At 43.4% G+C, this 18673-nt stretch overlaps 2 protein-coding genes across 2 annotated transcripts in view; both read right to left on the bottom strand.

Moving 5' to 3' along the window:
* LOC146511953 (uncharacterized) overlaps positions 1-18673 on the bottom strand; it is a 329039-nt gene that overhangs the window by 121150 nt on the left and 189216 nt on the right. The window lies entirely within an intron of this gene.
* On the bottom strand, positions 13740-17944 carry LOC146511962 (dynein axonemal heavy chain 5-like). The gene is made up of 4 exons (XM_085171820.1): positions 17645-17944; positions 15552-15740; positions 15410-15484; positions 13740-15298 (listed from the first exon to the last, which is right to left on the bottom strand). Exons 1-4 carry the CDS (start codon positions 17852-17854, stop codon positions 15155-15157), a joined length of 618 nt encoding a protein of 205 aa, XP_085027946.1. The 5' UTR covers positions 17855-17944; the 3' UTR covers positions 13740-15154.

The raw sequence follows: 18673 nt of genomic DNA, 5'->3' as shown, positions 1-18673 counted from the left end.
TTATTTTCTCATCAGTATGTTAGGACACAAAGGATTCTGTTGTGGATTTATGATCATCTCACGTGTGTCCATCTTTCAAACTCTTAGATTGTGTAGACATGAATGCAGCTGTCAGACTGTAGGCCAGCTTCTTTGCACTGTAAGCATTGATTGGATGCTACTGTAGCAATCAGTGCTTACACACAACGTCCCTGCGTAAACCCTCAGACACACAACAAACAGATCAATAGTATCTGAAATTCAGAGTACGGATCTTTTTACACATTTCTCACAGAAAATCACCTAAATCACTTTCGTGTGAGATGCACATCATGTTTGCCTCATAAAAGACTTGCCCTGTATGTGTTCATTTATTTTGACTGTCACGTGGAGTTGTCACCTGATATAACAGGTCCATCAGTAAATGGTGTCTGTCTTCAGTTTGTGTCTCCTAGACTTTGTCCCTGTCAGGTTACAGCTGAACAGACAGTCATATCATGCAGAGACTGCATCGTACTATAATGCTCGTATGATTGCGTTTGTCATAAGTGGTCTTGTTGAAACTTTGCATGAACCTGGCCCAGTAAACTGTGAGTGCTAACATTTCTATGGCATATGCAAATACTTTAGACGAATCCCACAGTTGTCTATATTTGTATATTTGACAGTTTAATTTAGAAATCAAAGGTCAGATTAAAATGCTGTATCACAATACAATGTGATATCACACAATACAATATTTTAATATCACACACAGCATGAAAGTTTGCTAGTGTGTATTATAAAACTATTACAGTATGTCTTGTCGTGGTTCTTTTGATTTGGAAGGAAAAGTAAGCGCAGACAGAGTCCCAGGGAGTGTCCAAAAAGTGATTTATTCAACACACACGTATTGTACAGTGTGGGAGGCCGCCTCTCCGCTCATCCCCAAAACAGAAAGCTTTATAGTCTTTATGACGTCAGAACAATTCCTGGACATGATCTTATCAGAACAACAACAAGCCTTCCCAGACTCGAAACCAGATGTTCCCCTAAATATGGGCATGAAACAGAACAACTGTGTAAGACGAGTGTTCTTGTTGGACCAGGCCACCAAAAGTTGAATGTCCTCAATTGACTCCTTACACTGATCCCACCACTGTACTGGAGCTATGTATGGTGAAGCATTGCATCTAGAATGTGACAAATGATACATGATAATAAGGATGATAACTGAATAATGATAATGATAGGTGATAGACTAATGAAGTAATAATGAAATAATGATTGTGCATGTGAATAATAACATAGTGACAGAAAAATAACATTCCTTTACGTGACAACTCCTCCTCTTGGGCTCGCTTGCGAGACCAACTTACACCAGGATTTGTCTCACTCATCCTTCCAGCTTACAATCTCCTTCAAGGGCATCATAGACTCAGATGCGGAGAGGCGGCCTCCCACACTGTACAATACGTGTGTGTTGAATAAATCACTTTTTGGACACTCCCTGGGACTCTGTCTGCGCTTACTTTTCCTTCCAAATCAAAAGAACCACGACATTTTGGTGCCGAAAACCCGGTTTGGGGGGAAAGAAGACGCGCTGCGAGGGAGCGGAGCTCCTGGGGGGTGCCAAAAGACGGGGGGAAACCAGGGGGGGGACCGACTGAGTGACAAAAAACGCGGTATAAAAGGTCAGTACCACCTGTTGAATAATTTTTATCCAAAGGTACTAAATGGGAAGTTAAAACTAAATTGAATGTTCACTCAGGGGGGGCCTTCTGCTGGGTTCTGTCCGTAGTGATTTTATTTAATTAGGATAATTAGTGGTAAAAGTTTGATAAAATTCTCTCAAAAGGTATTGCTGTTTATTTTAGGGGGTTCTCTGTGTTTTTTGGTGAGGTTTTTTGTGGTGTTAAAGCTAAGAGGCTTGGTTTGTGTGCCTTAAGTGAGAGTGTGGAGTTAGATGCCAAGCACTTAGGTTAGGGGAATTTGGACTCATTGGGTGGTAGAAACGCGGTTTCGGGCGTCAGGTAAATGAAAACTGAGGGGCTGAGAGTCCCCAGGGACGCTTTTAAACAGTGTATAAATTAACCTAGACCGGGGTGAGACTCCGTAGAGCGCAGTGTCCAGCGTGTAGCGGCGACAGGTGATCGCAGACGTGCGATTCATCACTGGTGGCGTCCAGGTAGCTCGGGTGGCCTCCCGCGGGACTTCGGACACCCGTTAAAGGCCAGGTAATCAAGGATTGCCTTTTACTGTGCTGTTTGGCTGAAGGGTGAGACCCGGCCGTGACTATTAACGTGGGTGACAGTGAGCTTTAAGTAAAGCTGAACGCGTGAGGTTGATCCCTTGACGCAGGACGTGGAGCGACCTGTTAACTTGCGGGGAGCGGTTTTAAATTAATTAGGGCTTAGGAATTTGACCGTGGCCGGTGAGGGCGTTCCCGACGCGGGGTTATTGATCATCAAGGCTGGTTCTGTGGACCAAGGTGAAGCCTGGGCTTAGAGCTTTCAAATTAGTCAAAAACTTAGGGATACTGGCATCTATACGGGCCCGTGTATGTAAATAGTGTGTAAATACCGGTGGAGAAGCGCTCATATTGTTTAAAAGCTTGCATGTATAGGCTTGCTGTTGTGTGTGGTGGAAAAAAAAGAGAAAAGCGTCTCTGCCTCTCTGTCTCAAGCAGCTGCAAAGGAGGGGGCTTGGTGAACCCTGCAGTGTGAGTGTGAGGAGAAAGAGACAAAGGGGGGGCAGCGCATGTGCCCATCGAGGATTAAAGGAAAAAACTGTTTTTCTCTATCTGTTTAATTAGGTGTACCGATACAGAAGTGATAAGAAGTGATAAGGAACTGGTGAATAATTTGTCTCGGCATCTGGCGTCGTTTCTCATGTTGATACAGGCCTGTGTATATAACATGTATATAAAATAAAGTGTAAATCTGCTGTGTAAATTGCTTATATTGATTATAACTGTGTGTATTGTGAAAGTGATCTAATACAGAAGCTGAGTGTATGAGGATTAAACAAAATAGTGTATGTATGTGGTGTGTAGAAATCAAACTGTGAAGTCAATTGGGGGGTGGAGTTTGGTTTTATATTTTTTAGAGGAAGAGAAACTGCGGTATCGAGTCTGTGGCGCAGTTTGAAAATTTGCGAGGTGCACAAGAATGGATGGCACCCGCTCTGTGTGCGGTCTAGGGCGTTGTCCAGAATAAGCAGAGAAAGACGTGTCTCACAGAGAGTTTGAACGGTACTGCGACAAGCAGGAAGTGAGTGTGAGCCAGCCTCGAGGGGCGGGTTCACAGGCGGACCGAACGAGGAGTAAAATGTGTGTGTCTGTGAGAGAGAAAAAGTGGGGGCTGAGTGACCAGCCTGTGCATGTGTGTGAATTCCTGGATGACAAAAGAAGGAGAAGTAGTTCAGTTGATTTTCTGTGAAATAATAAGAGAAGAAATCCTAGTGACCAAATAGGAGAAAGTGAACTGAAAATAAATAAAGAAAACTAAAATAGTGAATTAGTGTTAAGGTAAAGATAAATAAAATTGCCGAAAGTAACAGTGACTTTGAAGGTGATCAAGTACTCAAGGATGAATGGAGAATTCGATGACTGACTGTATGAGTGAGTAAACAGGTTAATGTGTGCGTGTGAAAAATAAAAGAAAAAAGGAAGGGAAAAGAGAGAGGAAAGGAACTAGAATAAACAAAGAAAATAAAAGTGTGGAAGTGTGAGTGAGAGATTGTCTCCAACTGGGGAAGCAGTGATGCTAGAGGTCACCTTATTCCCCTGCTGGACACAAAATGAAAACATAATTTGGAGTGTTGTGGACGAAAATAATTAATAAAAACATCAAGAAGATTTTTTGTGTTTGCGGTTATGAACAACTAAAAATTCACATTTGGGGTTTGAAGTCAGTAGAGTTCAAAACAAAATAAGTAGAGATGTGTTGTTTTAGGAAATTCACATGAAAACATCTGCAGTCACGATGAGTAATGAAAGTCTCTCAGTCTGTCGTTTACAGGTGGGGAGCGGACCTGGATCAATTCTCCATGGGCAGCAGTCGGAAGAAAATTATAGGTTAAAATCATTAGAAATAAAAATAGAAACACCCAGCCAGAATTTTTGGCTGAATTGTTTTGCAGTTTCCCGTTCTCATCCTGAACAAGCAAGCTCCAAGGAAGCTAATCTCTCCCTGAAGACACTGAGTGCAGTTCCAGAAGCATGAGCATGAACATCGACAATGGACAGAAGTCCAAGAGACAATACCGGAGTTCTGAGCAGAGAGGTCCAGCAGCACTATGGGCAAACGGCATCAGAAAGAGAAGATCCACCATCTAGATTGGATGGATGGAGATGCGTTTCCAGCAAGCTGCAACCTCACTGTGTGTGATGGACTTTTGAGAAGACTGTCTGAGTTTGACATTTGTCATGTTTGGAGCAAGATGGCAATGAGAGAGACAGTTGGACAAAGAGATACACGGGACAAAGCTGAAGAGAACTGACTGCCATTGGACTGAAAAGTGGGAGAAAAGAGCGGAGAGAAAAGGAGCACGTGATGACTGAGGCTGCTGTTTTAGTTTGGGGAATTACATTGGGTTAAGGAATCCGGGGAGACAAACGACTGCCTGGGAGTGGAGGATTGACACAGTGTCCAGACCACCACAAAAGGGGGAGGAAGACAAGCACTGAGGTATGCAAGAGTACTGGTAGAAAAATGAAGAGACAACACCACACTTTCACATGATATGCACTAGAGATAACACAAACTCATACATGAAGTGTAACACATTAAAAGAGGGCATCTGTAGATGGGGTTAACAACACACAGTGTGGTTGCCGATGGTAACCTGCAAACATTGGGGTTAGCTGTGCCTGACTATGACAGAGTTTTTCATTTAGATGTTTCTGAAACAAACTTAGGAGTGAACGGAGTGTTTTTGTTTCAGAAAAAAGGGGGAAGGTACATAAAAGGATACATAGAAATGGAAAATGTATTAACCCGACTAACATAAACACACACACACACACACGCGATCAGCTCACTAGGATCAAACACAATTTTAAGAAGGTAATACTGTTACCAGCATCCTGTCTGGTTTATTGAGTGGGTTGAGAAGTGATACATAGATTGAATTAGTATTATTTTGTGAACAGAATCCTGCACCCTGAGTTTAAATGAGTGAAACTAGCAGATTTTTTGGTTTTGTTTTGTTTTGTTTTTGTTTCTGAAGTACAGGGAAAGTTTTACCATGGCACCAAGTTTAGATTTGGTAATTTTTTCACTTATAGGAGTGACAAGTCCTAAGACTGGGCGTCTGTATTTTTATTTACTTTTGTTTTTCAGTTTTATCCTTTGTTTTTTCATTTTCATTTTATTTTATTTTTATTTTGAACAGTGCACTGATTTTGTTTGTGAATTTCTTTTCTTTAAGCAGATCTGCACGTCGGGAGTTAAAAGCGCTACACGTCGTCAAGAAAGTTGTTGCAAGTGAGTTTCTCCACATTAAAATGGGCTCTGGAGAAAGCCACTTATTTGGGACAATTAGAAAATGAGAGTCCCGGCCTAAGAAGGATTCAGCGAGGTGATCCGATCTAAAGTTCTTCTTTTTCTTTTTGAAATGACGTCATTTTGCTGAGGGTGGAGATCAAATGCGATGATGGTTCCCACTATCAGCAAAGAAAGAATGAATGGATGAATGAGTGGGAATAAAACAAACTGACTGACTGGTAAAAGCTGACAAAAGCTGATAAGACTTGACCACGACTCAAAGTTAACCTCCACCTAGACAGGACGAAAGGGTGGATGAATTTATGTGTGTTTCTTTTACAGGAGCAGAGAGATGACAGCAACATCCGAGGTTGCGGGAGCTGTGGCCTGCCGATTTAACTTTTAAATGCCACTTTCTGTGTTTGTAAATTTACCAGGGGTGTGTTATTCATGGGTTTGTGTTGTGTGTTGCTCACAGAGGTAACTGTGAGAAAGTGTATACACCTGCGCAGCACTAACATTTGCATTTTTCTACAGCATTACAGTTCTTCATGTGGTTTGATCATGTGATTTACCACTGGACAATTGATTGACGTTTGGTTTCCTACTACAGGATTTCTGGGCTTAGGTGTGAAGAAACTGCGTTTATAGGTGATGACGCCTGATCACCGGGATGGTCAATGTGTGTTGCTAATGTTTGTTTTGCTTTTGTTAAGGGTGCTTGTGGAGGATTCGGTAGAGAACAGACAAGTGACATGAGGAAACAAATAAGAGATGCAGTGTTTATGGAATAGTTCAACATGGAGCTCACTAGCTGGCCACTTTTTGAGCTCCTAGTGATAAATGGGGGGAGTGACATTGCTTAAGGAAAGTCACTGAGTAAATTGTGGAGTAAATTGGGATGATTCATGATTGGAGACAAATTATGGTAATAATAGTGAGTTAATGATTGGAGAAAACCTGCACATGATACTTGTCTGTTGTGCTGAATGCTTTGTTGTTCTCATGATCTGTAGTTGGTTGTAAATAAGAAGTTTGATTTAACAGATTTGTTTGTTTGCAGATTTGTTTTGCAGGATACAGGCTCCAGGTGGAGCTGGGAGTTAAATAGGCTGAACATGTAACTGCTGACTAAGGTTTTACACAAGGTTACAGGTTGCCAGGAGATTGTTTTAGAGAGAAGGTGCAACATTCTTGTACATGTCTCATTAGGGAGTTGAAACATGGAGGAAGCCATGTGCAAGAGGAGGTGAGTATCATAAAGTGTAAAGGTTACTCCTTGGGGACTGGCATGGTGGCCAGAGGAAATCAGGAAGCCGATCGAGCTGCGAAAGAGGCAGCAGGCTATAAAGCACTACGGCAGATTGTGCAAATAAGCGTGGAGGAAGAAGTAGGAGTCAACATGTTGGAGGAGGCCAGGAAGGTCCAAGAGGAGGCGGCCCCGGAAGAGAAGGGGGTCTGGAAGAATCGAGGAGCATGGGAAGAAGGAGGTCTCTGGCGAGGACCTGACGGACGACCGGTGTTGACCGCCAACCTAGCGGAACAGAAGCGGAACAGTCATTGATTTTACTGACATGATTTTAAAAATAAAGATTTGGCAGAAGTAGAACAGAAGCTGGGGTTGCAGCACCGATTTGGGACGGTGTATCATTCTCAGTCCCAGGGGAAGGTGGAAAGAATGAATCTAAACCTGAAAAACAAAATTGCTAAAATTTCTGCTCAGACGGGGCTAAATTGGGTTGCAGCCCTGCCAATTGCATTGATGATAATAAGATGTTGTGTTAATCAATCCACAGGTTTCACACCATATGAGCTGTTGACAGGACGACAGTTTCCAGGTCCTTGGACAACAGTCCCGGCGGAAGGAAGTATAAAAAGTAATAGAAAACATGCTGAATGTTGGAAAGAATTAAAAGCTCTTGTGTCTAGTTTCACACAACAGGTTGGAGTGGGGGTGAATGCGGTGGACGCCAAGGCGGTGTGGCTGAAGGTCATTAAGCGCAAGTGGAGAGATCCGAGGTGGACGGGGCCATTCGAGGTGACTGCTCGTACCACCAGTGCGGTTCGGTTGAAGGGAAAGGGTGAGACCTGGTTCCATTGGTCTCAATGCGCAGTGGCGGATGAGAGCTTACTCGAGATAAGCTCCACCCAAAGTAACATGAGGGGGAACATAGAGGCAGAATAATCCTCTCCCCCTGTGCAGCGGTTCTCCCCAGCAGTCTACCTGGGGAGACGAAGAAAGAAGAGGAGCGCCAAGTGCCAAGCATCAATTCATTCCAGGCTCATGATAGGCTAGGGCTCTAGTCTAAAGTAATTGATAGTTTAAAGGAGTCGTAATAGTTTTGTACGTTAATCACATATTTTTATACTCATAATCTTATACTCTTATTACGAAGTTTAAAGTAAAAGTAAAAGAGCCTGGGAACAGTGATCATGAAACTGTGGGAAAATTGGAAATTAATGGGAATGTTGGGGTTGATAAGTGTTGTAATGTGTTTGTTTGTTCATTGGCAGACAGGTGAATTGCACAGACGCAGAGGTCTATCCGCTCCAAAGTCCAAACCGATCGAGCCGTCGAGAAAATTCAAGCGCGAGGTTGGCTCAGGTGGGAATGATGGGTGTCTCAAAGCCAGTGGGGGAGTCGAGTTTGGGTAGGTTAATGGGTCCACGACAGCATTCACATTCGATTTGTGTGAGGTAGTTAGATGCCCAGGAGACGGTAGCAGCTGGAGAACATATGATGTGTGGATTTGTTATCACCCTATGGTATGCTACCCTAAGTCTGTGTGGGGCCCATCACAGGAAGGAGACATTTACAGTTATATAACGGATCAGTGGTGTTCTTGGCAGGATGTGGTTGCTTGGACAGGAGTAGGATGGCAGCCAACAGTTCCACAGGCCCTTGAAGGGATAGCCATTCAGAAAGATTATTCTGTTACACATAACCCTGTCACTCTCTCCCTAGGACCGTGGAGCAGACTTCCGGAGGCAAACTATGACGGAGGGGCGTTCTATTTAGTAATAGGGGTAGATAAAGCAGGGACAGATCCAACAGGGATAATTCGGGTGAACTTATTCAATCCAAGATCTAAACCGGTAGGGAATGACACTGTAATGAATCTCACAGAGCAAATGGATCCCTTAGAGACAGTTCCTTACCAGGACTCAGAAGAGAAATGGTTTGTTGCCACAGATTACACTAGGTTAAAACCTCAGGAGTTAATAGAGCGTGCCACAGGTTTTGGTGATAGGAATCTTTGGTTAGATTGGGTGGCTCAAAATGCTAAAGAGCAGGCAGTGGTTGATTGTGTTGCTTGTGCTACAGCTAGGCCTCGTCTGTTCACTGAACCCGCTCCTCTGTATCCAGAGGATGAGTGGGGTTATGAGTGTATGCTGAGATTAACTAGAGAGGCAGTGAACACAGGTAACTGCACCACTTTGTCAGGTTTATATCCGCCAATTGATAAACGTACACAATCAGGTTCATTCACACCTAAAAAAGATAATTATACATGTTTTGAGTTCTCTACAGACAGTGTGAGATATACGTTAGGGAGAATTGATCCAAGCTGGTGTCAGAGGACAATCCCCGGCAGGACTACCAATAATGTAAGTGACCCAAGTACTATTATAGGCACCTGGGCAAGGGGTGGGCTATATTAGTATTGTGGGCAGTACACCCTTTTGGTGCAGGTTCCACTGGGGAGTGTGGGAACATGTGCTTTGGTGCGCCTAGGAGCACCTTTGATGCTGATAGGAAATAGAGTAGAGACAGTTCCACAGCAGGACACTGGTGTGTTGACAGCCAGACGTAGGAGAAGTGTTAGGGGTGTGCACCAATATGACCCAAGATGGGACTCACCAACCTGGATTGACTCCATAGGAGTTCCCAGGGGAGTTCCAGATGAGTATAAGTTAGTTAATCAGATAGCGGCCGGTTTTGAGAGTGTGTTTCTATGGATAACTCCAAACAAAAATGTTGATCGCATTAACTATGTTCATTATAATGTGTTGAGACTCTCTAATCTCACTAGGGACGCGGTAGAAGGCCTTGCGGAACAATTGGGACCGACGTCGTTAATGGGAATCCAAAATCGCATGGCCCTTGACATGTTGTTGGCTGAGAAGGGTGGTGTGTGTGCCATGTTTGGGGACATGTGCTGTACTTTTATACCCAACAATACGGCCCCAGATGGTATGGTTGCTAGAGCGCTTGAGAGTCTGAAAATGTTATCTAAAACTATGCATGACCAATCAGGTGTAAACACTGGACTGGGAGACTGGTTTACGTCTGTCTTTGGGCAATGGAAGAGTGTTGTTATGTCTGCCATGTTTTCTTTTGTTGTTTTTCTTGCTATATTAATGATCGGATGTTGTCTCATCCCTCTGGTCTGGCGAGTTTTGGTAAAGATGCTGGAGAGAGCCCTGAGCTCTGGCTCGAAGGGTTCAGCGGCATCTGAGTCTATGATGCCCTTGAAGGAGATTGTAAGCTGGAAGGATGAGTGAGACAAATCCTGGTGTAAGTTGGTCTCGCAAGCGAGCCCAAGAGGAGGAGTTGTCACGTAAAGGAATGTTATTTTTCTGTCACTATGTTATTATTCACATGCACAATCATTATTTCATTATTACTTCATTAGTCTATCACCTATCATTATCATTATTCAGTTATCATCCTTATTATCATGTATCATTTGTCACATTCTAGATGCAATGCTTCACCATACATAGCTCCAGTACAGTGGTGGGATCAGTGTAAGGAGTCAATTGAGGACATTCAACTTTTGGTGGCCTGGTCCAACAAGAACACTCGTCTTACACAGTTGTTCTGTTTCATGCCCATATTTAGGGGAACATCTGGTTTCGAGTCCGGGAAGGCTTGTTGTTGTTCTGATAAGATCATGTCCAGGAGTTGTTCTGACGTCATAAAGACTATAAAGCTTTCTGTTTTGGGGATGAGCGGAGAGGCGGCCTCCCACACTGTACAATACGTGTGTGTTGAATAAATCACTTTTTGGACACTCCCTGGGACTCTGTCTGCGCTTACTTTTCCTTCCAAATCAAAAGAACCACGACAGTCTGTATAACTTTATCCCCTCCTAGTTTTTAAGATACAATTTTTGTCCCACACTGATTTGTGATCATCTTCCTCTGTCCACTAAATGAAGATGGAGGCTCTGCTCTTTATTTCTGTGTTTCTCTGGAGAATCCTGGTAACATGATGGCTTTCTGTCTCTAAACACACAGGAGCTTAACTCAGAATGAACCTGATCAGAGTTCATTGAACCAACTCTGATCAGTCTTTTCTAAGGGTTTCAAGCCTTTCTTCTTCTAGCCTCTCTTTGTTCTTGCTACAGTTATGTGTAATTATTAATAGTATTGCAGATGTTAGCCTCTGCCTGCAGTGTTGATGTGGGTAAAGGCTTTAACCATGGATTAGCGGCAGGTCCCAGCTTGTAAACTGTGGAGCATTAATGCCGCTCCAGCTCCTGTAACCAAATAGAAACAGTTGGGATGAGTGTTAGCTCAAGCCACTACAACTTTTAAGCCAGCAAGAATGATCTGTTCATGTATTAACAGTGCCTGTACACACAGCGGCACATGGGGGAGGGGCCTAACTAATAACCAAGATGACTACAGGCTTGGAGGTGCTAAAAGTCAGATATACCAGGAGCCGTTTGGGGTCTAGAACAAATTTTGTGTAATTATAACAATATGTAATTTATGACCTGGTTACACATGATGCTGCTGATTTTTTTTAAAAAAATCTAATTTTTACGTTGCATTAATTTATTTTTGTCAGACAGGGAATCAAACAAGTTCTGTTTTCTCGAATGAATCCCACTGTTATTTGTTTGTCCTACCAACAGGGATGTTTACATGGTATTCATGACTGCTGCACCTGATGACTTTCACAGCTTGAGGACTGCAAACATTTCCCAACAAGACATGAGTGGTGGGGGTGATCGTTGGTATTCCTGATCAGGGGAGGACCTGTTCCCATCAAACCACCAAAACCAGTTGTTCAGGATGTTTACAGGATGAAGAATCCCCAGTTATTCTTTGTGGTTAGAAAGTGCCTACATATGGCTGTGTGGGATTCTGGCTTACTTTAGGGTCAGAGCAGTTGGTATGTGGAGCAAATACTGACACAGTCAGAGTGGGCAAACCAGCAATAGGCTTGTTGTCATACCTGGAAGTGTGAAAGCGCCCGATGCTGGATGGTCTTTGTAGTTTTTAATGCTATAATGGAGACTGTCCTTTTCAAGGAGTTTCTGATGTCTTATCCTACTTTTTTCTTTATTTTAATTAACAGGAGGGAGAATTTGAAATCTTCTATACTGACATGATTACATTTCTTCTATTAAATGAGAAGTACATTTTGAACACAGTACAGTGAACACAATATCCAAGAAGCTAAATCTGGTGAAATGTTTTTTTAGCTGTCAGCCTGAAAGGCTGATTGGGGGATTTTTGACACCTTGCATGCAGGTGGCATGGACACCTGACTTTTGTGTGCATTTATCAAAAAGCTTGGATGATTTTGAAGATCAGTGGCATTTAACTCATGATCAGTGTTCAAGTTTTCTTAAAATCTTGTAACATGATAACTAGAAAGAAGACAGGATTTTCAAACTGATCCCATAGATGGATCTACTATGAAGCTGAGGGACAGCACTGCTTAAAAGATCCTTTTTAAATGACTCCAGCTGTCTGATTTAATGAGACCACGTGTGCTCAAGTTTCCTGCTCTGACTTGTCCTCAGAATGTCTAGAGGCAGAAATAAGCGTATCAGTGGGCATGTGCTCAGCACGCAGAGTGGGAGTGACTAAACGTGCCACTGCAGAGCATCGCAGTTGTTTCGTGTGATTAAGTTGTGTGTTTATGAACCTGTAAGTGTTAGTCCTTTTGGCAGGTTGACTCGCATGAAGCTGTTATAATTGTTTGTGCATGTTAAAGTTATGCCTCAGTGCTTTGATACCATGTTGGTAGGATTATTAATAGCAGCGGCTGTAATCTCCCGCAGTCATTACATGCAGCGGTTTTAGAAATAAAGGACTTTTCTATTGTTTAGTTTAACTGTTGCTAGCTTGCCATGTCCGTGCCTTATGATTGGCAATTTGTATGACGTGCTATTTAGGCAATATATGATCTATAGTGACCCCTTGTGGATATTGTGAGATATTGCTGTGTTGAGTACATTATGTTTTCAATTGTTTTTCTAGTTATTTGTGACTCTACTAATTATAAAATTGCCTGTTTCTGTTTCCAGAAAACCATTGCTCATAGTCCCACATACTATACAACAATAAGTTCAAGTATGGCTGCACCTAATCTGGACTAAGCCTGGCAAGCACTTTGATGTAAACAATTCTTCAGTGGGACTTAAAGACAGTTAACCCAACTCCTGGACTGCTGCAGTCGTCCTGACAGAAAGCTTAGGCCAGGCTTGTATGCCCAGTATATATATTCTATAACGTGTGTAACTACTTCGTTTAGTTGTTTTTGTTTGGATTTAGTTTTGGGGTTTTTCTTTTCAGTGTATTTCAGTGTCAGTCATTTGTGTAGTGCTCACTCACATTTTCAACTGGAAAAGACCTGCAATAGAAACGTATTTAGGAGCAAACAAGTGCATAAAAAGTTTGACATCATTGAGCCCAAACAGCACCTAGTTTTCAACAAAAACACACAAGAGCAGCAGTGACGATACAGCTGACACAGATGAACCCGTTTAAACTGATCCCAGTGTTTTTAACCTAACTTGAGTCTTGAACCATTGGGGCAAATGAAAAATCCCAGCAGTTCTTGAAAGCAGCAACTCTGTGCTTTTTTGTGATGTTAGGGACATTATGGTAACTCGAGGCAGAACACCATCCAAATCTTGGTAAATAACACATGAAAGAACAAAACAATAAAAACAAACAAACAAACATGGAAAAAGAAGCCAAACGTGTGATGAAATTGTTCCATCACGCTCACTCACTATTCTCTCAACCTTCACGGGGCTGCTGCAACAATGTACCTGGGATTACCGTAATGATGCAAATATGAATGAAAAGCGCAGAGTTGCTACTCTCAGGAATCATTGGACTTCTTTTAATTGAGGAAATGGATCAGGAGTTACGGTAGTTACAGATGTTTAATACAACCCTAGAAAAGAGCTTTCTGTAGTGCTGTGCGATACGGAAAGATTTTTTATGTATCCGATACAAGTAAATACATGGATACATACGTGGAGACACACCGATGGACACGGAGACACACAGAGTCATGCAGACGACGCCGACACAGGCAGACACACACTATAAATACACACCAGGTAATGAGGGGACGACACACAGGAGGGGAGCACAGCTGGACCACAAGACGAGACACAAACCTTCAAAGTAAAACAGGAAACAGAGACTGTTTTACAACACAAGGACAGGAACAGAGCACAGAGGACAGACACAGGCAGGGCTGAGAAAACACGGAAGCACTAAACATAAGAACCAAACCCTAAGAACGAATACAAACTCAGAATAAACACCAAACACAAGATGAAACCAAAAGGAAACACAAAACGCTGCGACCCAGGACCCTGACAAAAGGAGTTCACAATGGCCGATTATACCCTGGAGCCCAGAGGGTACTTTTAAAGTAACACAATAGTTACTTTTCAAGTAATTAATTACATCTACAACCTTGTCACTCAGTTACTAAGTTACTTTTTTGAATAAGTAATTAGTAACTGTAATTAATGACTTAATGAATGTTTAATGACTGTTTGAAAGTAACTTGCCAACACTGGATATGTGCGAGTTTCCCAGCTGATGCAAACTGGAAAGCTTCTCCTGTTTGAAGTGGATCTATTCAGCTTTTATTTCCTGATCATTTTAAGCATCAACAAAGTTTCTAAAAACAAGCAACAGTTTGTCATCATTCATAAACTCTGACGTCACAGGAGTGTTTTTATTCCTGTCCCATGTTTGAACGTTTCCGCATATCAGAGCTGCCAACACGGCACCGACTCAGGCTGGAACTGACTTTAAATCCTTCATCATTCATGATCCTGTTCAAACCACATCCAGGGAAATGTTATTAGCATGTAGCCTTTAGCTCATGTTGCTGCTCCTCCATGTTTGTAGTCCTTTTTTCTGTGAATAAGTGTTTGTGGAGCTTTGAGCTCCTCAGACTTCGGCCTCTCGACCTCCTGATGTTCAGCCTGCAGCTGTCAGTCATCCAGTGTTTGCTCAAAGACTTTAATCACCTCGTTAACCAAACAAAGCAGCACAGTTTGATCCATGGAAACACAAACACGCTCAGGCTCATCGTCTCTGAACAGGACAATGATGAATCGTAGGCTCGGGATTGTTTGGAGCTTAAAGAGAAATCAGATACATCAGAACACAAAAACCCCGAGAGGTGGATCAATGTGACGTCACACAGCTCTGAGTCCTCGAGTCTGATCCAGGCTCGTGCTTTAAGACACGTTTCTGTGTAACACTCAGCTCAGGTGTGTTCAGGACATTTGCTTGGAAGAAGCCGTCTGTGGATAAATCCTGCTCTCCACCTCAGCTGTCAGGTTTATCCAGAGAACGGCCGTCCTGACTTCCAGCAGCCCCACAGTCCTCGTTTCTAATAAACTGGCATCACTGAAACGAACTGTCTGCCTCGCTGTTCAATAATCTGCTCTTTGCCAATTTCCCAGCAGAACCTTCCACTCATATCAGCATTTTTCTGTCATTCTCACATGAACTAAGCATAAAAAGCTGAAGCCAACCTCAGAGTTCCCCGTAGTGAGGAAGAGTTTCCTCTGAGCCACAGCTGAGTTTGATGCGTCCACAAAGGAAGACTGACGGGAGGACAGACTCTGGGAGAAAGGCAGATATTAAAAGATATGAATACAAAGTGCAACAAACAGCAGATTATGAAGAGCGGTTAGACCTTCATGTGTCCGTCATTGAAATGTGATCAAAGTTACCTGTTTGACATCCTGATAGAAGAAAATCAGCTTCTTGGATCCGTTTGCAGCAAAGAATTCATGGATCAGACTGAACTGGAAGAATCAGACATTAATGACTCAAAGGTTCAACTCTGAGGAAGGATCACGTCTCTGAACTTACTCTGTCATCAGAGACCATGGCGTCTTCCACCGCCGCCTCCTCCAGGCTGCCGGCGTCTGCCAGCCTGCTCATCAGGTATTTATGTCGGGCATCCAGAGCTGCCCGCCGTTCCTCCTTCACGGCTCTCGCCTGTTTGGCTACTTCTCTCCTCGCCTCATTGGACAGCAGCGTCGTCCTTTTACCAGACACCTGGAGAAACATCAGCTCAGTCTACAGACGCAGAGACCAGCGAGAGCCAAACATCTGCAGGTTTCTGAGGACCACGTTTGACCCTGACTGGAGGCATCGATTCTGAGTGCGACTGCCTAAACTGAGCTACTGCCCCCCCTCCACTGAGACGTTCTCCTGTGATGTGTCATGGGGGGAAGTGTTCCTCACGGTTGGACTCGTGAGAAGTTCAGTCAGTTTATTCAAACTTTAAAACATTTTCAGTCTCTGGATTTCAGCAGAAACAAATGTGAACACAGCACTTTTTGATTGAGTATAAAAGGATGAAAGAGTCAGTGATCAGTAACATTGTTGCTGACTGATGCTGTTGTAGAGCTGTCTGTGGATCCTCACGTTCCTGGAAGCCTTCCCTGGATTGCTCAGATATCATTAACTTGTGTTCAGTAGAATCAGGTGTTGTGGATGCAGGTCGTAGCTGTGTGAGGCCTGTACAGTCAGCGCTGTGTGAGCGCTGTGTAACGTTAGCTTAGACTTCTTTCTGTTGTTATCATCCTTCAGCTTAATGTTGTTTTCATTGTGCATCACAGGAAGTGTGGGTGGCTGTTAGCCTCACAGCTCATGGAGAGTTGCTGCTGCTCTGCCTCCTTTTTGATGTTTCTGCTCTTTGTGGCTTTGTGTTACTTTGTGTCGTGTCTGAAACAAAGTGAGTCCATGTTACTAACTGTAGTCTCTGTCTCGTGCACAGCTGACTGTTGTCTGAATGAAAGGATTTTTGTACTTTGTGTAATCTGTTGGGTCTTTGAGCCCTTTTTAAACAGCATATGAGCCATATGTATGTGTGTATATGAAAGGTTGTTTGTGATACATAAAACTGTTGCTTATTCTAGAGCTGCTGCTGTGCCTGATTGGTCGACTCGCTCTAAACTGAAGGTTGATTCTTTTGGTTTTTTACATGTTGTCAATAAACCAACTTCTTTCTGATTTGAACGGCGTCTCTGACGTGTCACAGGCCTGTCAGCTTTCTTGGTGGTTGGTACAGTTTTGAGCTTCATGCTCTGGCTGTTGTTGGGTTTTCCTCTTTCATATTAAAGCTTTTGTCCTACATTTGCTCTAAAGTCTAATTCTAATCCCAGCACTGTGTCTGGGTGTGTGATGGTTGTTTTCCTGCTCTTTCTCATGAAACAGTCACAACATTGTCAGTCCAACTTTCACTCTTTGCTGCGTTTGCTGCAGCTGCAGTGAACATGGTGCCGTTTGCCTTTAACAAAGTTGTGCACAAAGGCTTTTTCTCTAGCAGACAGCTGTGTGGCTAAAAGTCAGATCATTTTTTACCACCTCAGTCACACTGGACTGAAACAAGAGTGAAACTAGGAAGAATCAGAGTTTGTCCAGTGACTGCACTGATTTTCTTCATATTCACAAACTGATTCTAAGTAGTTGCATCAGCCAGCTAATCACCCGGACACTGAGCGACCAACACGCTCCCTGAAGGAAACGATTACATCCTCCAAACAATCCCAATCTGTCTCTGAACGACTGGAATTATTCTCTGATTGGTGAATAACTGGAATTTATCAATGCAGACACGTTGCCAACATGATGAAGTCAGTCTGAGTCTCTTTGGCTAACTTAACTCAAGTGGTTGCCGACTATTCTGGTTATATTCCCATATAACAGCAGGGTTGCTGAGCACCTCTGTCACTCTGCACTTATGTTCCCAGTTCTCTTTGTGGAGGAATTTTCCAGGAATTCCTGGGACCAGCTTTCCATGAGAGACCCGATCAGGAGCGACTGTCCTGGACACTCCCAGCATCACAGGGACTCACAAACCCGTCTACCACAGTGACTGATGGTCACAGGCCCACACGTAGCTTTAGATCACACGTGTGCACTTCCTGTGGTCACTGCTGGAACTCTAGACTCACCGAGGGGCCAGTGGTTGGTGAGGCAGCAGCAGCTGAAGTCATGTGACTAATGGCTCTCAGGTTCTGTCCTCCTATTGGCCGGTGTCCTTCACCTGTCACACCTGGTCCAGAAAGAGTGAGAATGTTCAGAGCTTTAATGGAAAAGAATATTATTCCATATAAAAGGCCTGTAACAAGTATTGTAGTGTTAATCAGGATGAAGTCCATCATGAACACTTCAGAGTGCTTCAGACAGTCGGTGTTTCATCCACAGAGCCTCCAGTCTGCATATGAAAGGATCCTGAGGAATGACAGTGAACCCGAGTTCCCCTATATATATATATATATATATATATATATATATATATATATGTAGTGGTTAAACTACACGCCTTTGGAGCAGAGTTCGATTCCTGCCTGGGGTGTCTGTATCCAGTAAGGGTCCTAAGGCTAGACCCCCTATGCTAAGCGAGCCTACCGCAGACATGAGCGAGACAGATAAATATGAAGGCATGCCGGCTCGGACGTCGCCCGGATCAACAAGGTCCGCGTCAGGTGTTGAGGAACCAGGGCACCCTGACGAGAAGTGGGCTACTGGAACAAGAAGGCATCGGTGGGCAAGAGACGAAAACAGGGCGTTGTTGGAATGCTACTACGCAAGTAACCCCGGCGGAAGGGGCTACATGAATAGGATGAGGGACCTATGGATTCTTCGATACCCAACATCCACAATGACGGCGAAACAACTAGCAGCTCAGTGTTCCAACATTCGAAAGAAGGGACTGCTGTTCTGCATAGGCCTGAACCCCCTCAGTGAGATCATTAACAAGACTGGTTACGGATACCGACTACGGAACGGAGCAGTTGTCAGCCACCTCCTGTACATGGATGACATCAAGTTGTATGCCAAGAGTGAACGAGACATCGATTCACTGATCCACACTACCAGGCTATACAGCAATGACATCGGAATGTCGTTCGGGCTGGAGAAGTGTAGTCGGATGGTAACAAAGAGAGGGAAGGTAGTCAGAACTGAGGGGATTGAACTAC

Source organism: Neolamprologus multifasciatus, chromosome 9, assembly GCF_963576455.1.
Source record: "Neolamprologus multifasciatus chromosome 9, fNeoMul1.2, whole genome shotgun sequence".
In the NCBI taxonomy this organism is placed as follows: domain Eukaryota; kingdom Metazoa; phylum Chordata; class Actinopteri; order Cichliformes; family Cichlidae; genus Neolamprologus; species Neolamprologus multifasciatus.
This window is presented reverse-complemented; position numbering and strand designations above follow the sequence as displayed.